We start from the raw sequence: 17,611 nt of genomic DNA on the forward strand, positions 1-17,611 counted from the left end.
TGTGCTCCTTCAAGGTTTTCCTTGGATGTCATAAAAGTCTGTCTGGACACAGTGGAAGCTTTCAGTTCAGATCCAAAACTGGGCGCTCTCTTGCTTTGTTTTCACACACTAAAACGTCCTTTTCCCTTTGCGTTCCAGCCTCATCTTCCGCAAGGTGCGGATGCTGCTGGGCGGGAAGATCCGCGTGCTGCTGTGCGGCGGCGCCCCGCTCTCGGCGGCCACGCAGCGCTTCATGAACATCTGCTTCTGCTGCCCCGTGGGGCAGGGCTACGGCCTCACCGAGTCCGCCGGGGCCGGCACCATCACCGAAGGTGGGTGGCAGGGCATGGCCTCACCGGGTCTGCCAGAGCTGGCACTGTCACCGAAGGTGGGTGGCAGGGCATGGCCTCACCGGGTCTGCCAGAGCTGGCACCATTACCGAAGGTGGGTGGCAGGGCATGGCCTCACTGAGTCTGCCAGAGCTGGCACCATCACCGAAGGTGGGTGGCAGGGCATGGCCTCACTGAGTCTGCCAGAGCTGGCACCGTCACCGAAGGTGGGTGGCACGGTACGGCCTCACCGGGTCTGCCAGAGCTGGCACTGTCACCGAAGGTGGGTGGCAGGGTACGGCCTCACCGTGTCTGCCAGAGCTGGCACTGTTACCGAAGGTGGGTGGCAGGGTACAGCCTCACCAAGTCTGCCAGAGCTGGCACTGTCACCGAAGGTGGGTGGCAGGGGATGGCCTCACTGAGTCTGCCAGAGCTGGCACCATCACCGAAGGTGGGTGGCACGGTACGGCCTCACCGTGTCTGCCAGAGCTGGCACTGTCACCGAAGGTGGGTGGCAGGGTACAGCCTCACCAAGTCTGCCGGAGCTGGCACCATCACTGAAGGTGGGTGGCAGGGTATGGCCTCACTGAGTCTGCCAGAGCTGGCACTGTCACCGAAGGTGGGTGGCAGGGGATGGCCTCACTGAGTCCCACTGAGGCTGGCACCATCACTGAAGGTGGGTGGCAGGGCTGTGACCTCACTGAGTCCCACTGAGGCTGGCACCATCACTGAAGGTGGGTGGCAGGGCTGTGACCTCACTGAGTCCCACTGAGGCTGGCACCATCACTGAAGGTGGGTGGCAGTGTATGGCCTCACTGAGTCCCACCGGGGCTCACACAGTCACCGAAGGTGGTGGCACCGCATCCCTGTGGTGCTGGCACCAGCACTCTGCCCTGCGGGGCTCAGCGCTGCCCACCCGCTCCTTTGGTGGTGCCTCCAAAGGTCATCAGGCAGTCCTGGAATCAGTGTTCCCCCAAATGTGTAAAGGAGAGGCAGTGCTGATCTGGAGGCGTTGTGCTAAAGCAGATGACCTGTGTGTAAAATGAATGTTCTCATCTGTGGTAGAGCAGCCCATTCTAGCAGGAGTGGGATCTGGGCATTGTTGTACTCGCTGCGTGAACTGAATAATTTTTTTCAGATTTTGTTGAGTATATTGAGATGTCAGGAACTAAAATCTTCCTGCACCAGATTTTAGTTTCATATAACAGAACCTAATGGTTTCAGTCGCCTTTTAGTAACTGAGGGTACCTGTTAATACAGCTACCTACTCTCTTGGTGGGATGGGAATTTTATCTGTGTTCTCTTGATAAATCCGTTGGGTTTTCTTGGAAGCTTGTTTCTGTGAATTAAAGTTCAGAAATAAATAGCAGTTAATTTTCACTGAGGATGCATGACAACAAAAGATTTTCTTTTTCTAACCATCTTTGGATTTTGTTTTTCTGAAAATGCCCTTGTTTAAATTCTAGTTTGGGACTACACTACAGGAAGAGTGGGAGCACCTTTGGTCTGTTGTGAAATCAAGTTAATGAACTGGGAAGAAGGTGAGAATTCCTGCTCGTGATTAAATTGTAATGCATTTGTAAGAACCGTGTTTTTCTATTGGGCTTTGCTCAGTAGTAGTAATTAGGAGACTGTTTCTCGGCTTTTTGTATTTTAAATGCTACTCCTGCCTATACAAGTTTGCTCTTGGTGAGAAGAAAGGTAAAATAAATTTCTCAGTAGTTTCAAAACAGGGAAATATCCAGACAGAAGCTATCGATGCAAGTGGCATTTTGACTAGGTAATATGCACAATACCTTCAGTTACCATTGCCAAATTATTTGTAAATAGTGTTCATAATACTATTCTTAGTCATTATAAATTGGCATGTAGAATAGAAGGTTAATGGATACTTCATAAAATACATATAATAAATTTTCAAATGCATTTGGGTATTTCCTTTCACTGTAGGCTTTTATGTACTGTAGAGTAGAAATACATAATACTTAAGTGTTTTGGACTAATGCAAAACATTTTTTCTCTTCTAAACTATGAGGCAAAATTATTTGGTTTTATTTGAGCCTGTGTGACACTGATTACTACCACCAGAAGAATGGCACAAATTTTTGCTTTGGAACATGTTTTCATTCTCATAAACTTAATAAAACTCCCCATCCTTTTAGGTGGATATTACAACACTGACAAACCATATCCTAGAGGTGAGATCCTTATTGGAGGGCAGAATGTGACTGTGGGCTACTACAAAAATGAAGCACGAACCAGAAAAGATTTCACTGTTGATGAGAATGGGCAGAGGTGGCTCCATACTGGAGACATTGGAGAGTTTCATCATGATGGATGTCTGAAAATTATTGGTGAGTTGTTAAATTCAGGTAAACATGTGTATGTATAGTTATTCATATAACACACACATTTTTCAGGGCTGTGGAATACAGTAATGGAAGAAACCTCCATATCTTGTCATGCAACCTAAAGCCTTCCCATGTATCCCAGGGAAGGTCTGATATATATTAATGGAAACTTGTTTGGGTGTTCTAGAAGCTGATTTTTGGTTCATTTTGAAACAATCTTAACATTGACTCCCTAAATTAGTGAGCTGGGTAGCAATTAGAGAGTTAAATATAAGCTAATTGAGTAGATAAGCTACCTTATATTGTATAATTTTGTATGGTTATGTAGGATAACCTCAAGTAATTTGGGCATAATTTTTGGTTCCTATTGTTTTTTTTCAAGTAAAAGGTGAACAGTTGCTCTTTAAATATGGATTTAGCCTGAAATAAATAACATAATGTCACCAAATGGTGCATATCCTCCCTTGTGGGTCTGGGCCAGACAGCACAAAATGTGTACTCCTGGCTGACAGTGGCTTTTGCATAGTCCTGCGTGTCTTCCATGCACATGATGGTGCTGTCATATAGGGAATGCTGTTCTGAAGGCAGAAAATGCATGGAATTGTAATGTCCCTCATTTTGTTGGGAAAGACAAGAGTGCTAAAATGCAGCCTGGAACCCTGACGTTAAAGGTTTCTGGTACATTCACCAAACATGAGTCAGTTTGGATATTTAAATATGCATTTCAGAAAAATTTAAAATCAATGTTTGCAAGTTTTCTGTTCTGGAATTAATACTGAATTCCTTTCTTCCTCGATAGATCGCAAAAAGGATCTTGTAAAACTGCAGGCAGGAGAATATGTTTCTCTTGGCAAAGTAGAAGCAGCTCTGAAGAATCTCCCACTGGTGGATAATATTTGTGCATATGCAAGCAGGTAAGAGCAGTTAATACTTTGTTACTGCACTGTTTTTTGTCATCTTGAAGCCATAAGCAAAATTTTTTGCCACTCAGTGTGTGGAATTTTTTTACTTAGCTAAAAAGAGGATTTTACTTAAAATACAGTGGAACAACTCTATCAAAACAAAAAGTTCTGAAATCCATTTTTATTTTTCCTTTCTCATTTGTTGTCATCATTTATCGGAGAATACCAATGATGAGTCTTATATTCCCCTTCCCCAATCTGAAAAGCAGCTGAGTTCATTTGCATTAATTACATTATTTACTCAAGCACTTTGGAGATTGTTACCTTTAGAAGCCCTGGGACACCTTGTTCCTTGCTGTGTTTAGTTGTGATTTGTCCTTCAGAGGAAGTACTGTGCTACTTCAGAGGAAGGTGGGGGAAAAAAACACCAATGGCCCAGTAGCTGGCTTGTGAATTAAGGTTACTTTTCTTTACCCCTGCAGTACACCACCTTGAAGCTTGAGAAAAAATACACTCTAAACACTATGCAAACACACAATAAATGACAATCAAATAAATTACAATCAAAAAAGTTATTTCTATTTGCTTTATATGTGTACTAATAAATGAGCTGATAAAGGCTCAAATATGTCTTAAGTTTCTATTTCTGGAGTTTCTTAGCTCTTACACAGATAAATGTACTTCAAGTGGTCTTTGTTTCCTGTTGACATGTAACATTGATGTTGGGAAAGTTATTTTGGAGCTTCTGAATGATCAGAAATATTCTAATTCCCAGTATGGTCTGAAAAGCCCCACTTTACTTTGAAAGAAGCCAGGATAAGCATACCAGAGAATTGCTCAGTGGTAATAAATAAAACAATAAACTTTTGGTTTGTTCACCTGGTTCTCTGTAATTTTGGGGGGGTTTGTGTAGTCATTCTGTAACTGCAGTTTTGACAGTTTTGGATCAGTAGGCTGGCATGCATTGGCCTGCCACTGCTGAGAAAATTCCCATTCTTTTAAGCTTTATTTGTGGTTTGGATTCACTGAGTGAGTCTCATGTTTGCTGGCTTTTTGACAGCCTGAAGTTGCAACTGTTCCAAGCACCCTCTGTAATCTGTGGAGAAAGAGCTTCCCACATGTGATTTCTTCTCTTCCAGGATTGCAGTTCACTATTGGACTCGTGCTACCAAATTTTTGTGTAAATTTTTGCCAGGTCAACAAAACATTGGATGCTAAAATGCACTTGCCAGCCAGACACTTGACTCTGATAGGCCATGTCATGTCTATTACTTAAAGACAGGAAAACCTATGAGCAATTTTTAAAGGTAATTTGCAAACAAGAGTCCAGACCAAGGACAAACAAGACAAGACTTTCTAGATTGGTTTTTCTGTTGCTGCTGTACTTTTTCTTAATACTGTTATGTGTGTCATGTGGCCTGAGTAGCCGTGGAATAGAGTCCCTGAATGATTGTCCATATGCACATTTCATTGTGGGCTCGCCTCAGCAGTCTGAGCTCAGAGAGGTTTTGTCACAGTGCCTGTGACCTTTTTTAGATCCTGGCTCTCCTTATACTTTGATCTAGTGTGCAGGAGGAGTCCTTTATTTGTAGCTTTTCTGTCTCCACATGCAAAAGGACAAGGAGGGCAGACTTTTACAAATGGTTTTAATATGTGATTTGAACTTGGATTTTAGGGTGCAGAGTTCTTCTGAACATGGTAGTAGGGAATCAGAATTGTGTGCATGATATTGCTGCTTCAAAAGCTGTATTGACTTCAGAAAAATTAAGTGAGATAAAGAATAAAAACATTTGCTGAATTGAATCGTGGTGAGAGCTCTGTCAGGGGAGACTCCTACTGCTTTATCAACACTTCACCTGTCCAAGACACATTAAGTGGGTTTCAAGCATCACCTCAGGAAAATGAGTAGCTCAGTTACCTGAGGAATGAGCAAACGTGGGAGAAAACCTGAGGGAGTCCTCAGTAATCTCAAGGAGATAAGGACCAGGCTTCACAGAGTACAAACAGTGGTATCTATCTGTAGTGCCACTAAATGTTTCTGACCATAGGTCTGAGCCATGCAGGGGTAGAATCATGAGCACAGCAAGGGAATGAGGCTGCCTAGTGTAGGACAGGCATTGTGGCAAAATCTTTCATTGTGGAAGAGATGACTAAGGAGGTCTTGAGAACCAAAGTCTGAAAATTTCCACTGAAAATCGTTTTGAAGACAAAGCTACCAAATACAAAAGATTGGCACAAGGAGCAGCGAGAGGAAGATGTACCTTCAGGATCCCTCTCAAGACAAAACAGTGCTTTAGCATTTGAACTGCAGCAACTGAAGATTTAACTTTGTGGCACAGAATGAAAAATTACATATACCAGAAACTGTGAGCTGCAAGGTGTTCTTTCCAAGAAAAAAGCAGTTGGATGAACCTGTTTGTCCAGAACAAGTACACTTCCACTCAAGGGGCTGAATTTTAGATGAACAGAAAGTTTGAAGCTTACCCAGCCAACTGATTACTTCTATATGATGTCTTTCCCTGGAGGGACTGGATATTGCTGGACATGATCTTGTCAAAAGGAACCAGGGATGAAAGTGCCAGAGTCCTTTGTGTCCCAGGTGCCTCTACACAGCAGGGAGCAAAGTTAAAGGGTTCAGGACAGAGTACAGCATGAGTGTGCATGAGGGAAAAATGGGACAGAGGCAAAGGCAGAAGGTGAGATGCAAGCAGTAGTGGTAGGGAGACTAACCTGAAATCATCCTATAATATGTTCTCAGGAAGAGAAAAATGGGAATGGTTTTGAGCTGGCAGGCAAAGTTTGGGATGATGCTGCAGGGAAGTCTGTGTTTGTAATGGACTCTGGTGCAGTCTTCTCAACTCCTGTCAGATGCCCATTATGATTCATGCCAGTAACAAAGGAGAAAATTGCAATGTGCAGTAACCAAAATCATATTTAGAGGTAGTATCTTAAAATTATCTTGAAGACGTTAAAGGGTATAGCTACAGTAATCTGCATGCTAGGACTAAGTTTCCCTATTTTGTATTCATGATCAGTCTGGTGAGAGTTGAAAAGATTTAATAAATCTGTAGATAGTTAAGATGGGAGGGAGCCAAAGCCAAAGTGGAGGATAGGATGAGAATTCAGAGCAAGCTTGACTAGATGGAGATTTGCTTGAAAATAGCAGTTAAGTTTAAAGAGAGGAGTTATAAATTATACTTACAGCTAAATAAACTGCAAAAGTTAAGGGTGAGAACCACCAGTTGGTAGCAATTCTGTAGGAGCTGACATGATTCCACAAGTGCCATGCTGTTATAAGAAGATAAAGGGCATAATCAGATGTACTGCCTACAAAATGCACAATGATCTCTTTGCCCTGACAAGTATTAAAGGGTCTGAGTTCCACGTGTAGCACATCGGAAGGGATGGACCTCATGGAAAGAGTCCAGGAAAAAAATGGCAACGTCTGGGCAGAGACCTGTGATGGCATGAATTAGGAAGGAAGGGCACTGCTGATATGTCTAAATAAACCTAAGAAAGGAAGCAAGACTAAAAAAGGTGACAGGGAAAATCTGTGAATGTATAAATAGCTTCTGTGGAAGGGAGAGGGACATCTGACTATTCTAAAGTAAACTGCAAAGAGGAAGAGTCAGCAGTTGCCATCAGCAGCAGTTTTTCCATGCTATAAGTGATGAAGCATTGGCATTAGTGCTTGCTGATGTTTAAGCAAGATGTAGACAAACATCTGTTAGATGTATCTGACCCTGCTTCAGGGCAGGTGAATTGATCAGGAGCTCTTCTGACATCACTTTCAACTCAACTCAAACTCATTTTCAACTCTGGCCCTAATCTGCGTTGTTAGAATGTGTCAAGCTGCTCTGTGAGGTTCTGTGCAGGTTTTACCTAAACTTTACACCATCTGAAAAACTTTGAATATCCTGTTTCAGAGTGAATTGTGCTTTAGGGCCCAAATACTTTGAGATCTCAGCTTCTGGGCATGTCAGGAGCAGACAAAGAGTGCCAACAGTAGAGTGAGTGTATGGACAATCACTTGAAAGAGAAAGAGAAGTCACTTCCCTTACAGAAGCAGGCATCCTTTGAGATGTGTTGTGCATATGCTCATTCCACAACCTGCTCTCCAACCCCTCTTCACTGCAGTCCTCTACTCCTCTACAGTAACTGGCTTCTGCAGTTGAGAGGAAACTGAGGTAGGGAAGCCGCACACCAGTCTCCATTCCGGGCTGCAGAACATGAGGAGAGGCAGGGCACAGTGGCATCGTGTGGGTACTGCTTCCCAAAGCTTTGGGCATGAGACACAGTGGAATATGCATATGGACAGCACACCTTGAAGCAATCCAGTTACTGTAAGGTAAGTAGCTTCTCTTTCTACTTATTTTTAAGCAGGCAGAGGTAACTTGTGTACTGCTTCAGGAAGATTATCAGGTGAACAAAAGCCAGCTGTTAAGAGCAATATCTCTGTATGAAGTGCAAACCCCCCAAGTTGAAATGTTGCTTTTGAAGAGTTGTTTACTTTGCAAAATTCATACTAAAGTACATTGTGCTTCTCAGTTTCCATTCTTATGTCATTGGATTTGTTGTGCCAAATCAAAAGGAGCTCGCAGAACTAGCGCGAAAAAAAGGATTTAAAGGAACCTGGGAAGAGATCTGTAACAGTCCTGAGATGGAAAAAGAGGTTCTGAAGGTGCTAGCTGAGGCTGCCATGGCAGGTGAGTGGCTGGGCAGATGGTATCAATCTTGTAAACTGTGATGTCTGTGAAATAGATAAGCATAGGCTCTAAAATATTTCCTTGAGTGTGTGTATTTCATTGAACCTGTATGAAGTGAGATTTTCATACAAAAACCCCCAACAACAACACATGAGTTGGGTCAGTCCTTTTGTTTCGTGCAGCTTCTTTTACTGTGGCCAGTAGCTGAGGAAAGAATATAAAAAAGGAAAGCTTTACAAATACAGTTCTCTGTGTGTATGTGTGGTGTTCTTTAAGGTGCCCTGTAGTATCTTGTTGGCCTTGCTGCTGGTCCAGAAACAGTGTGGGCCAACTATAGATCCATAATCACAATACCCATTAGATATCAGACAGTCTCACATGCTACATACCAGTGCAGAGTTGAAATAAACCCATGGTGCCAGGGGCTCTCCTGGCTCCCACTTGCATCTGAAGGATTTCCAAAACCAAAGCAGCATCTTTGTAGTTGGTAACTTACAGAAGACTTTCTTTACATGAATTCTTCTAGCCACATTTAAAAATGACTCAGATATTCCATATCAGTGCCCACAGTACCTCGTGGTGAGTTTGCAGCTTGGCCTGTATGTGTGAGGAAATGCCTTGTTTGTGCCAGGCCTTCCATCTGCCAGTTCAGGTTGACTCTGCTGAGCTCTGGTCTGGGAGGGGCAGTGAACAGTCCCAGTGGTGGCTGTGATTCTGACAGTGTGGATTATTCTTCTCCCTCAGTATCTTTTTCATGCTAATTGGCCATAGTCTGTCAGGCTGCTCTGGTGAAGAATGAAGCAGTGGCACAGGGATATTTTCTTTGTTCTTTGTAATAATTTCTGCCTTATTTTTGCTTTTGGCCGTTTCTGGGCACTGAGCTTTTTTCATAACACTGTCAGTTATGGCCACAGAATTTTTTTTAAAATGGTCATCAGGGGTGTAAAATTTTCCATGCTCATCTCTTGACACTTTCCTGCCATGGATGTTTGCCACTGTTTTGCAGTTGCTCAGTATCACAATGTCCTTCTGTCCCTCTTTGCCCTTTGTCCTCTTCCTTCCTACCTGAATAACTACATGCTTCCTGCAGTCTCTGCTTGTTAATATTCATCTCTTCTCCATATTGTTTGTGAAAGTGTTAAACTGATGAGGTATTTGCCAGCTCCCATCCCAGGAGCAGCCTCCTGCCATGAGTGCAGTCTCAACACTGCAGCTGCTCTTTCCTTGCCCCACTCTCTAGTCTGGTTTTCTTCACTGTGTGGAGCACATGGGCAAAGTCATTCTCAGAAGCTGCTGTGATGGAGAGCATGCACAACGTTGCTTTCATTTTTTGTGCAACATTGTTCTGAAGAGAATTGAATACTTTTTAAAAATTGATGAAAGGTATCAATGATCTTGATGTTATTTTACATTTGGTTTTGGTTTTCACTTTAGTATCACGGACTTTACTTTTAAATACTATGGGGTTTAGTGATAAATTGCAAAAAAACCCCAAAAACCCTAACCCAGTAATCTAATGCCAAAGGGAGAAAAAAAGGGCAGGAAAATCTAAAAATGGCAGGTTGTACTTGATAGGTATACATTTGTGTATGTTTTTGAAATTCAACTTGAAAAGAGAAGATTTTTTATTATCGCTATCTGTTGGCTACTTTTCTTAGTTATCTGTTTTTCTTTTCTCGTGTCTCAAACCACAGCAGAAATTGTAGCAAATGATGGTGTTATGTGCTGAAGGTGTAACATGGAGAGCACTGCTCTCTTTCAGTACAGGGAAGAGCTCCCATATGAACTTAATTCCCCATGTCAATATAGAACTATCAGGAAAAAGCAAACTCCCCCATTTTTTCTAACATAAGTAGTATGGATTTTAAGATTTTCTCTCCAGATGATGAGTACTGTGATGCTGGCAGAGCAGAGTCTGTTTGAGGATATCACTTCCATGAACTGAGGCTTTTTTTGAAGTTAGGGAGCTGCACAGGTACCTGCACAGCTGGGCTTTATTCCAGTATTTCTGTGCAAACTGGACAACAGGTACTAGCAGATCCTGTCACATCCACGTGTGACCCCACAGGTTGTCAAACCAGCCAAGGGAGGTTGGAGGAGCACTTCTTCATTTGGGTCACGTCAGAATATGATTTTGCCTTTTGTGCTTAACTTTAGGACAGTGGTTGCATTTAGGTTTTGTATTAAAAGTGTTTCTTTTAAATACTTCTTTTTACAGCAAATCTGGAGAAGTTTGAAATACCAGTAAAGATCCGTTTGAGCCCAGATCCTTGGACCCCAGAGACTGGTCTGGTGACAGACGCGTTCAAACTGAAACGCAAGGAGCTCACAGCGTTCTATCAAATGGACATCGATCGAATGTATGGCAAAAATGTAAAATAGTCCTCCTCTGCACCACTCTGCTACCCTGAGCTTGGATCAAATAGGAAATACTTGAATTGCCTGTCTCGACTCGACACTTGAGATCAACACATGAAACCACCATTCCTCATTTCCAGCTTAAACTGTTCTTTCTAATGACATCACCATGATGACTGGCAAGTTTAGTAAAATGTTATGGCAGCAAACTTGTGTCTGTCTCCTTTTTTCCAGTTTTCTCTGCCACCTTGTCAGTCTGTGGATTTTCCCACGTCTTTTTGGGAAACCATGATTCTGAAGCCTCAAGTTTTTAAACATTTATAAATCCTGTATAATGTTTTATTTGTATCTTTAAAATTTGGATGTATATAGAGAGAACTTGGCTATATAAGAAATGGTTATACTGGGGGCCTTTTTTTACCTAATTATTTAAAGATAAGGAGGTATTGATGTTGTGACATTATGTACATTGAAAATGCTTGTTACAAGGTAATTGTTGAACAGAGGACCAGGTTATTTGCTGATGTGCTATTTTTCTGTGTAAATCTGAGGGAGAAAATGTTTGACATTCCAGCTTGTGTAATACACCTTCAATATGTGCCTAATGGTTACTTTATTTTTATCTGAAAATGGAAGGATGGTCATGGCACAGCTCTGCCTCAAGGCAGGTACTTTTGCAGGTGTTAGTTAAAGCTCCTTTAATGCAGAAGATGCTATTAACACAGCAGAAGTTAAACCTGAGAATAATCTCTCAGATACAGAGACTCCTTTTTTAAATAGCTCATGAGCATTTTATCCAGAGCTGAATTGTGTAGTGCTAATATGACGTCTCATCATTAATTTCACCTAACGCTTCACAAGCTTGACTTTGTCCTTTTAGCAGAGGGACTGTAGCAACCTTTGTCTTTTCTCATTAAATTTGGACATTACAGTGGGTTTGCTCTTTCGTTGTTTGTGAAGGTTTGGCAAGACCCCTGCTCTGCCCTAGCTGCAACCCAAATCTTCCTCGGGGGGATTTTTAAAGTCATAATGACAGTTATGTTCTCACCTCACACAGTGCCTAGCTGCCCTTTGTGCCATTAAAAATCTCCCTTTGATTCTCTGTTCTTTTGTGTAGTACTTTTTGCTTTAAAAACAGATATTTGAAGCATTTGTCAGAGTTATTTATGTTGCTTGGTTTGTTACGCCTAATTCTTACTTTGGGAAGGAGTCTCAATTTCTGTTTCAGTAGGGATTCATGGATATTGTTTGAAAAATATGGAGACTCTTTTCATCTTCAGTGAGAATGTTCAGATTTGTTTCAGATGTGAATTTTATTTTCAAAATATTTCTGGAAAGAATATTCAGGGTTACATGAGAATGTGAAAAGGCATACGTCGGTCAACTTTGTGATGAAGCAAATACTAAAATGGCTTTAATTTGGAGATTACTCTCGTGTGTGTCATTTACTTGTAGTACTAAAACTCAAGGTCCTAATGCTCACTTAGTGCCCTGCTGTGGTAGCACATAGCAATGCTGAAGGCCAGAAGCTTAGATTGGGAGAGGGGGTTCCTGCTTTGTCTTTGTGACATGAGGTTTGGGGAGGTACTTGAGGTGCAAATTCTCATTTTATAAACCTCTGAAATAGTTTTGTTTAATTAAAGCTCTCCACTGATTATAGAAGGCAGATTCATAAGAGTTGCAGGTTGTCAAGCAGATTCCCTGATGAAGTGATGAGGTGGTTTGTACTAATTATGAATTTCCCCTGCTGCTATCCATGAAAAACTATTAACATTTGGTAAATTTTGGTCTAAGTAATCAAGTAGAAATAGAAGCAACAAAAAGAAATTAGAACCATATTTTTGAGATTATTGCCTTTAGATAATCCAGATCATAGATGAAAACCTTGTCACAAACAGACATCAGACAAATGTTGAAAAATTACTGAAGAATCCAAATGTGGAAGAATTGCCAAGGCTGTAGGGAAATGTCACATTGTTGAACATTACAACCACTTAAATTTGTGTCTATGCTCCATCAACAGGTTCTTAAACAGAACTCAGCACAGACTGTACATTGTTCAAATACTTTTGTGATTTTTAGTAAAAATTAATAAATTGCTGAAGTACTATGTATATCACCTGGTGCATTGTGCAGCAGATTTAAGAAAATAAATCTGCTTTTGGTTAAACAAACCTGAAGTTAGTATTTTGTTCTTCTAAGGGTTTAAATCCCCTTTTGAGAAATTGCATAAATTAAACTTTTTAAATGGTTTGGAAATACTAGTTTTATTTTCTTCTTTCTAATCCAGTCACAAGATGGGGTTGCAGTCTAACTGCATTTGATTTTACAATCAGGGTTTTTTTATGTTTAAAATGGATGTGATATATATATAGTTCCTCTTTCATTAGGCATCAGATTCATTGTGGACATTTATTTCTTCTACAGAATGTGAAAACAAAGCAGTTCATTAAGTTCAATCTCGGTGCTGGAGATAGAAAGACTTTTAAAAATCTTTGTGATGAGTGTTGGTTTTTTCCTTTTGATTTATAACAGAAGCCAGACTCCACAATGCTGGACTGTGAGTACTCCCTGTCCCACTGAGGCCGCGGGTGCTGGGAGGTGATGGGGCTGTCATGGGGCTGTCTTGGGGTGTTCATTCAGGCTGAGTTCATCTTGGGGCTCCCTCCCTGCCCTGCTCCTGCACTGCTGAGCAAAGCACACTCAGGAGGGGTTTGTTGCAACCCTGCAAAGATGCCCTGCCTGCCAGCTGGGAGTTCCCTCCATGCTTTTGTGGGGTTTTTGTTTTGGTTTATTTGGTGTGTCTTCCCATGCCCTGTGTAACAAGGACAGAAGCACCTGCTGGGCTGCACTGCACTGTCCCAGAGCTGTGGGAGCCCTGCAGGAGCTGAGGAGGACTGGGCTCTGTCACATGGGGGATTCTGTGATGGAGCTGTACCTTTATACAATCTGAGTTCAAACTAAGAGCAAGGGCCATATACCTCACCTGAAGGGCCTCCAAAAGAGGGGGATTTTGAACAAAGCTTTTGTAAATAAGAACTTACCCTGTCTCTGAATCACTGAAAATTGTAACTACTTACTCTCTTATGAAAATCTATGTATTTCATTATTAAAATGGTTGACCAAGAAATTCCAGGGATGCTGTGAATATCCTTTGTTTCACAATTGTTTAAAAGATTTTCAGGACTTTAGGCTATCATTCAATCTAGATGTAAGTGTTCTTTACAGAGCATAGCATTTCTGGGGTAGATGAGAAATTCAAAAGGTGCATGTCAAAAGACAGTGTGAGTTTGCTGCTGCAGGTCTCACAGAGGCAGGAGCACATCTCAAAGGGGAGCTGTAGCTGAGTAGGGAAAATTCTGCTGAAATGGAAGTGAAAAGCAATGTGTGACTGGAGCTAAGAACAGAACAGGTACCTACATCCCACTGCTTTACAGGCAGAGAAGGGTGTGGAATCAGAACCATGCTTTGGGAACACCCTGTAAAGCTCATGAGTTTATGCAGAAATTGCTATAGGACATAAAACTCCTTTGCAATAACGTTGTCTTGCTAAAATTCACAACCTTTTTATTCTCTACTAGAACTACATTTAGGTGATGCAATGCAGCATTTTTAATTTTTATTACTGTGGTGTATTAACTACTTTGGACTCGGTATAAAATGGTGTAGATCTGTTTCTTTACTGGTAAGGGGAACAATTTTCAACTTGCCTACACCTTGGACCAGGCTGAGACGTTAATTGAATGACCAATTGTATATTGTTGTAATGGGTTATTTAATGTAAACTCATTTTCAATGTGATCTTGGTTGTTACTATGAACTGCCTGAACATTGTATATCCTAATTGAGTTATATTGTATGAATTATTTATTTGCAATTGGATATCATGTTTCAAAAATAAAATTAATTTCACAAATTGGGCCCTGTACATCCAGTTTTTTCAGTGGTACAGAGCTGATAATACAGAAATGTGTTTGTTATTGTCAAATGTTTCAAAATGTGACCATTTTGGACTGAATGCAGAAGCAGGAATTACCAGGTTAGCCTGGATTTTCACTGCAGGAAAATTGATCGTGTTTGGTCAATTTTTATTTGCATATAATCTGCTGTTTACCTGGTTTTAAAAGCACTGGCTGTGGGTAATACCTGATGTAAAGCTGTAAATGGCTCTTATGCCATTTTTTTTCCTATCCAAGTTGGCTAGGATTTGAATTTAGTGTGTAATTTTCCTTAAGTTTATATGTTGAAGGGTCAGGTATTAGGTGCTTGCAATTGAACTTAAGAGATCTTAAGCACTTAAATTTCAAGTCTTGATTACAAGCTCACAAACCATTGCTGGTAACAGTCCAGCCTGGAGGCATCTCAACAGAAGCCTCTTTTTCCTTTTTTTGTGTCCCTATTTACAGGTTCCCCAAATACCCAGGGTTGTAGTGCTGACACAATGTCAAATCTTCCTTGCTGTGTAGCTGATTTTTTTTGTTTATTCCTTTAGCAAATAATTTAAGATAATATGATTAATTTAAACTGATTTTTTTGGTTGGTTGGTTGGTTGGTTGTGGGTTTTTTGCGGGGGGGGGGGGTTGTGGGGTTTTTGTGGGGTTTTTTGTTAGATATTTATAACTAATAAAATGCTGTTAGGGGTCTCGTTACTAAAAAGAGAAATAAAAAAGTTTGGAACTATTATAATAGGTATTTATTACAGCAACTAATTTCAGGAGGGCTAAATGTAACCATATCAGAAAATATGTTAATGTAGCCATTAGAGAGGCATGGGGATCCAAAATAGGTACAATAAAAATACAGATAAAAACATTGTAGACCTGACTTTCTATTACAGTCTACAAAAAAAATCCAGAGGTGACAGCAGGGAAAGGGAGTACCCAAACAGTTGAAAAGGTGAGTAATTTTTTAAAACAGTTGCAATACTTGGGAATAATATTTTTAAAAACCAGTTGTTATTTCTTTGTGTGTAGCATTTCTCTGTGGCACTAGAGGTAAAGGAATGCCAGGGCTGTGCTGTGTTCAGAGCAGTGCCTGCCCTTCCCTGCTGCCCTGGGAAGTGCTGGCAATGGCAGGGCTGGCACCTGCCCTCCCTTTCCAATGTTCTCCTGCAGGTCCAAGGGGGTGGTGTGGAAAGGGAGCTCTGGCTCTCCCTAGGATTGATATAAAGTGGATTTTTCTGCCCTCAGCAAGCCAGGGAACAGATGACAGATGCACCTTTTTTTGTGCTGAGGAGCCAGTGGGAGAAAAGTTTCTACCTTGGGATGAAAGGTGCCAGTGATGCCTGGGGAAGCAGGGAATGTTCCCAGGCAGGGCAGCTGAATGTTCTGCACATGGGCAGCTGGACCTGAGGGCAGGGCTGGGGCAGTGGGACCGTGTGTGCCCCTGCCCAGCTCGGATCCAGCTGTGGTGGCTGCAGGGACAGCAGCTGTGGGTGGCTGAAAGCTTCAGAGAGCAGTGGCACGTGTTTTCTCTAGCTGTGATTAAAATAGATACCTGTGGCTGTTACAAGTAATGTCTCTATGATTTGAATCCCAGATTTCATTGTATAGACTGGCTTCAGCATTTCTTTCCTGCTTTATGTACAAACCAGGGCTTGCTTTAGCTGCCTCCCTGCCCAGTGCAGAGACCTTGCACAGGGCTGGCCATCAGGCACGTTCTCTATGGGCATCCCAAAGTGCTGCCTGGCCCCAGTGCAGGGTGCTTGGTGAAAAAGCAAACACCGCTTCCCTGTTGGGATTTGGGTGGGTTCAGTTCCTGGGAGCACACCTGCCCAAAGGGATAGTGCAGCCTGTCATGCTTGAAATGTCAAAAAGATGTTTTATATCAGACTTCAGGGGAACTCAGCATTGCCAAGTGCAACCGCAAGAAAAAAAAACCACATTTGAATCCCTGGCCCCTGAATTTTCATGTATTCCACTGTACCCTTTCCCACTTTATTACAAGTGTGTGTTTATTTCTTTCTCTGGAACTGTAATGCCTTCTGCTGGTAGCAAGGTTGGGTAGGTTGTTTGGTTTTTGTTTTGGTAATTATTTGCAGATAATTGAGAGACAACTTTATGAATATAGGAGTTAAGTTTTAATGGAAAAGTTTATATGGCTTCCCATTGATGTGCAATCACAGTGGGGTTTGGCAACGAGCCTGGTGGCTGGTGACCTTTATTCCTCTGAAATGGTGAGATTTTGACGTAGATCCTTACATTGAGTAAGTTTCCTTACATAAAGTAAATTTCCATCAAGCTTCTGCTACTTTAGCCTCCTGGAGATGTTAAAGGAGAAAGAAGCATCATTTTGAAATATGAAATTACTAATACGAAAAGAGACTGTCCGTCAAATTCCCATAAAATTCACTGTATGCCTACCTGGTAAAACATCCTGGATGCTTAGCTATTAGTACAGGCTTTGAGTTAGAGCTGTATCTTAATAATGGTGGTCAGATACAGTTCAGGTTTTTTGAAATAAGATTTATATCAGGAATTTTTCAGCAAACTCTATTTTTGGTACATTTCCTAGTACCATATTTATATAGTTGTTTTTAAATCTTAAGCATATAGCTTACAAGACTGAGGAATGATTTGGAAAGCGTGGTTCCTTGTTAGGCAGTGTAGTTGGAAGATAGGTTGTGGATGTTTAACAAGCTGTAAGGAAGCTATTTACTGAAACTCATTAAGCATTTTGTGTTTCATGAGTTCTCTGGATCTCATACAGGTTTACTGAGTGTTTCTGCCAGGTTTCTTGGAAATGATTTTGCTTAATTTTGTTGCAATTCAGGACAAGGTCTGTTCCAGCTAGAGCAGCGTAACATAATTAGCAGGCAGGCTGAGAATGCCAATGAGCAATCTGGCCAGTTCAGCATCACATCCTCCTTCTTCCCCTTCTTGCCAAAGTTGAGTAAGAGCTGTAAAACAACGGGAGAATCAAAAAAGGGAGACTTTGCAAGAGTAATTTCTGTATCAAAATGGGTTGATAAGTCACTGATTGAGTGC

The 17,611-nt window shown here is 41.6% G+C and overlaps 1 protein-coding gene across 5 annotated transcripts in view; it reads left to right on the forward strand.

Annotated features, from left to right (window-relative positions):
• Nucleotides 1–14,541, forward strand: part of ACSL3 (acyl-CoA synthetase long chain family member 3) — a 51,023-nt gene extending 36,482 nt beyond the window's left edge. For 3 of the 5 annotated variants that reach the window (XM_063408747.1, XM_063408748.1, XM_063408749.1), the window contains exons 11-16: nt 139–311; nt 1,775–1,849; nt 2,471–2,662; nt 3,459–3,573; nt 8,110–8,267; nt 10,486–14,541. In XM_063408747.1, the coding sequence (XP_063264817.1) occupies nt 139–311; nt 1,775–1,849; nt 2,471–2,662; nt 3,459–3,573; nt 8,110–8,267; nt 10,486–10,649 (877 nt within the window). In that variant the 3' untranslated portion in view covers nt 10,650–14,541. The other 2 variants (XR_010081654.1, XM_063408750.1) reach the window with 2 other exon arrangements.
• The last annotated feature ends 3,070 nt before the right edge of the window (nt 14,542–17,611 follow it).

Source organism: Prinia subflava, chromosome 11 (genome assembly GCF_021018805.1).
Source record: "Prinia subflava isolate CZ2003 ecotype Zambia chromosome 11, Cam_Psub_1.2, whole genome shotgun sequence".
In the NCBI taxonomy this organism is placed as follows: Eukaryota; Metazoa; Chordata; class Aves; order Passeriformes; family Cisticolidae; genus Prinia; species Prinia subflava.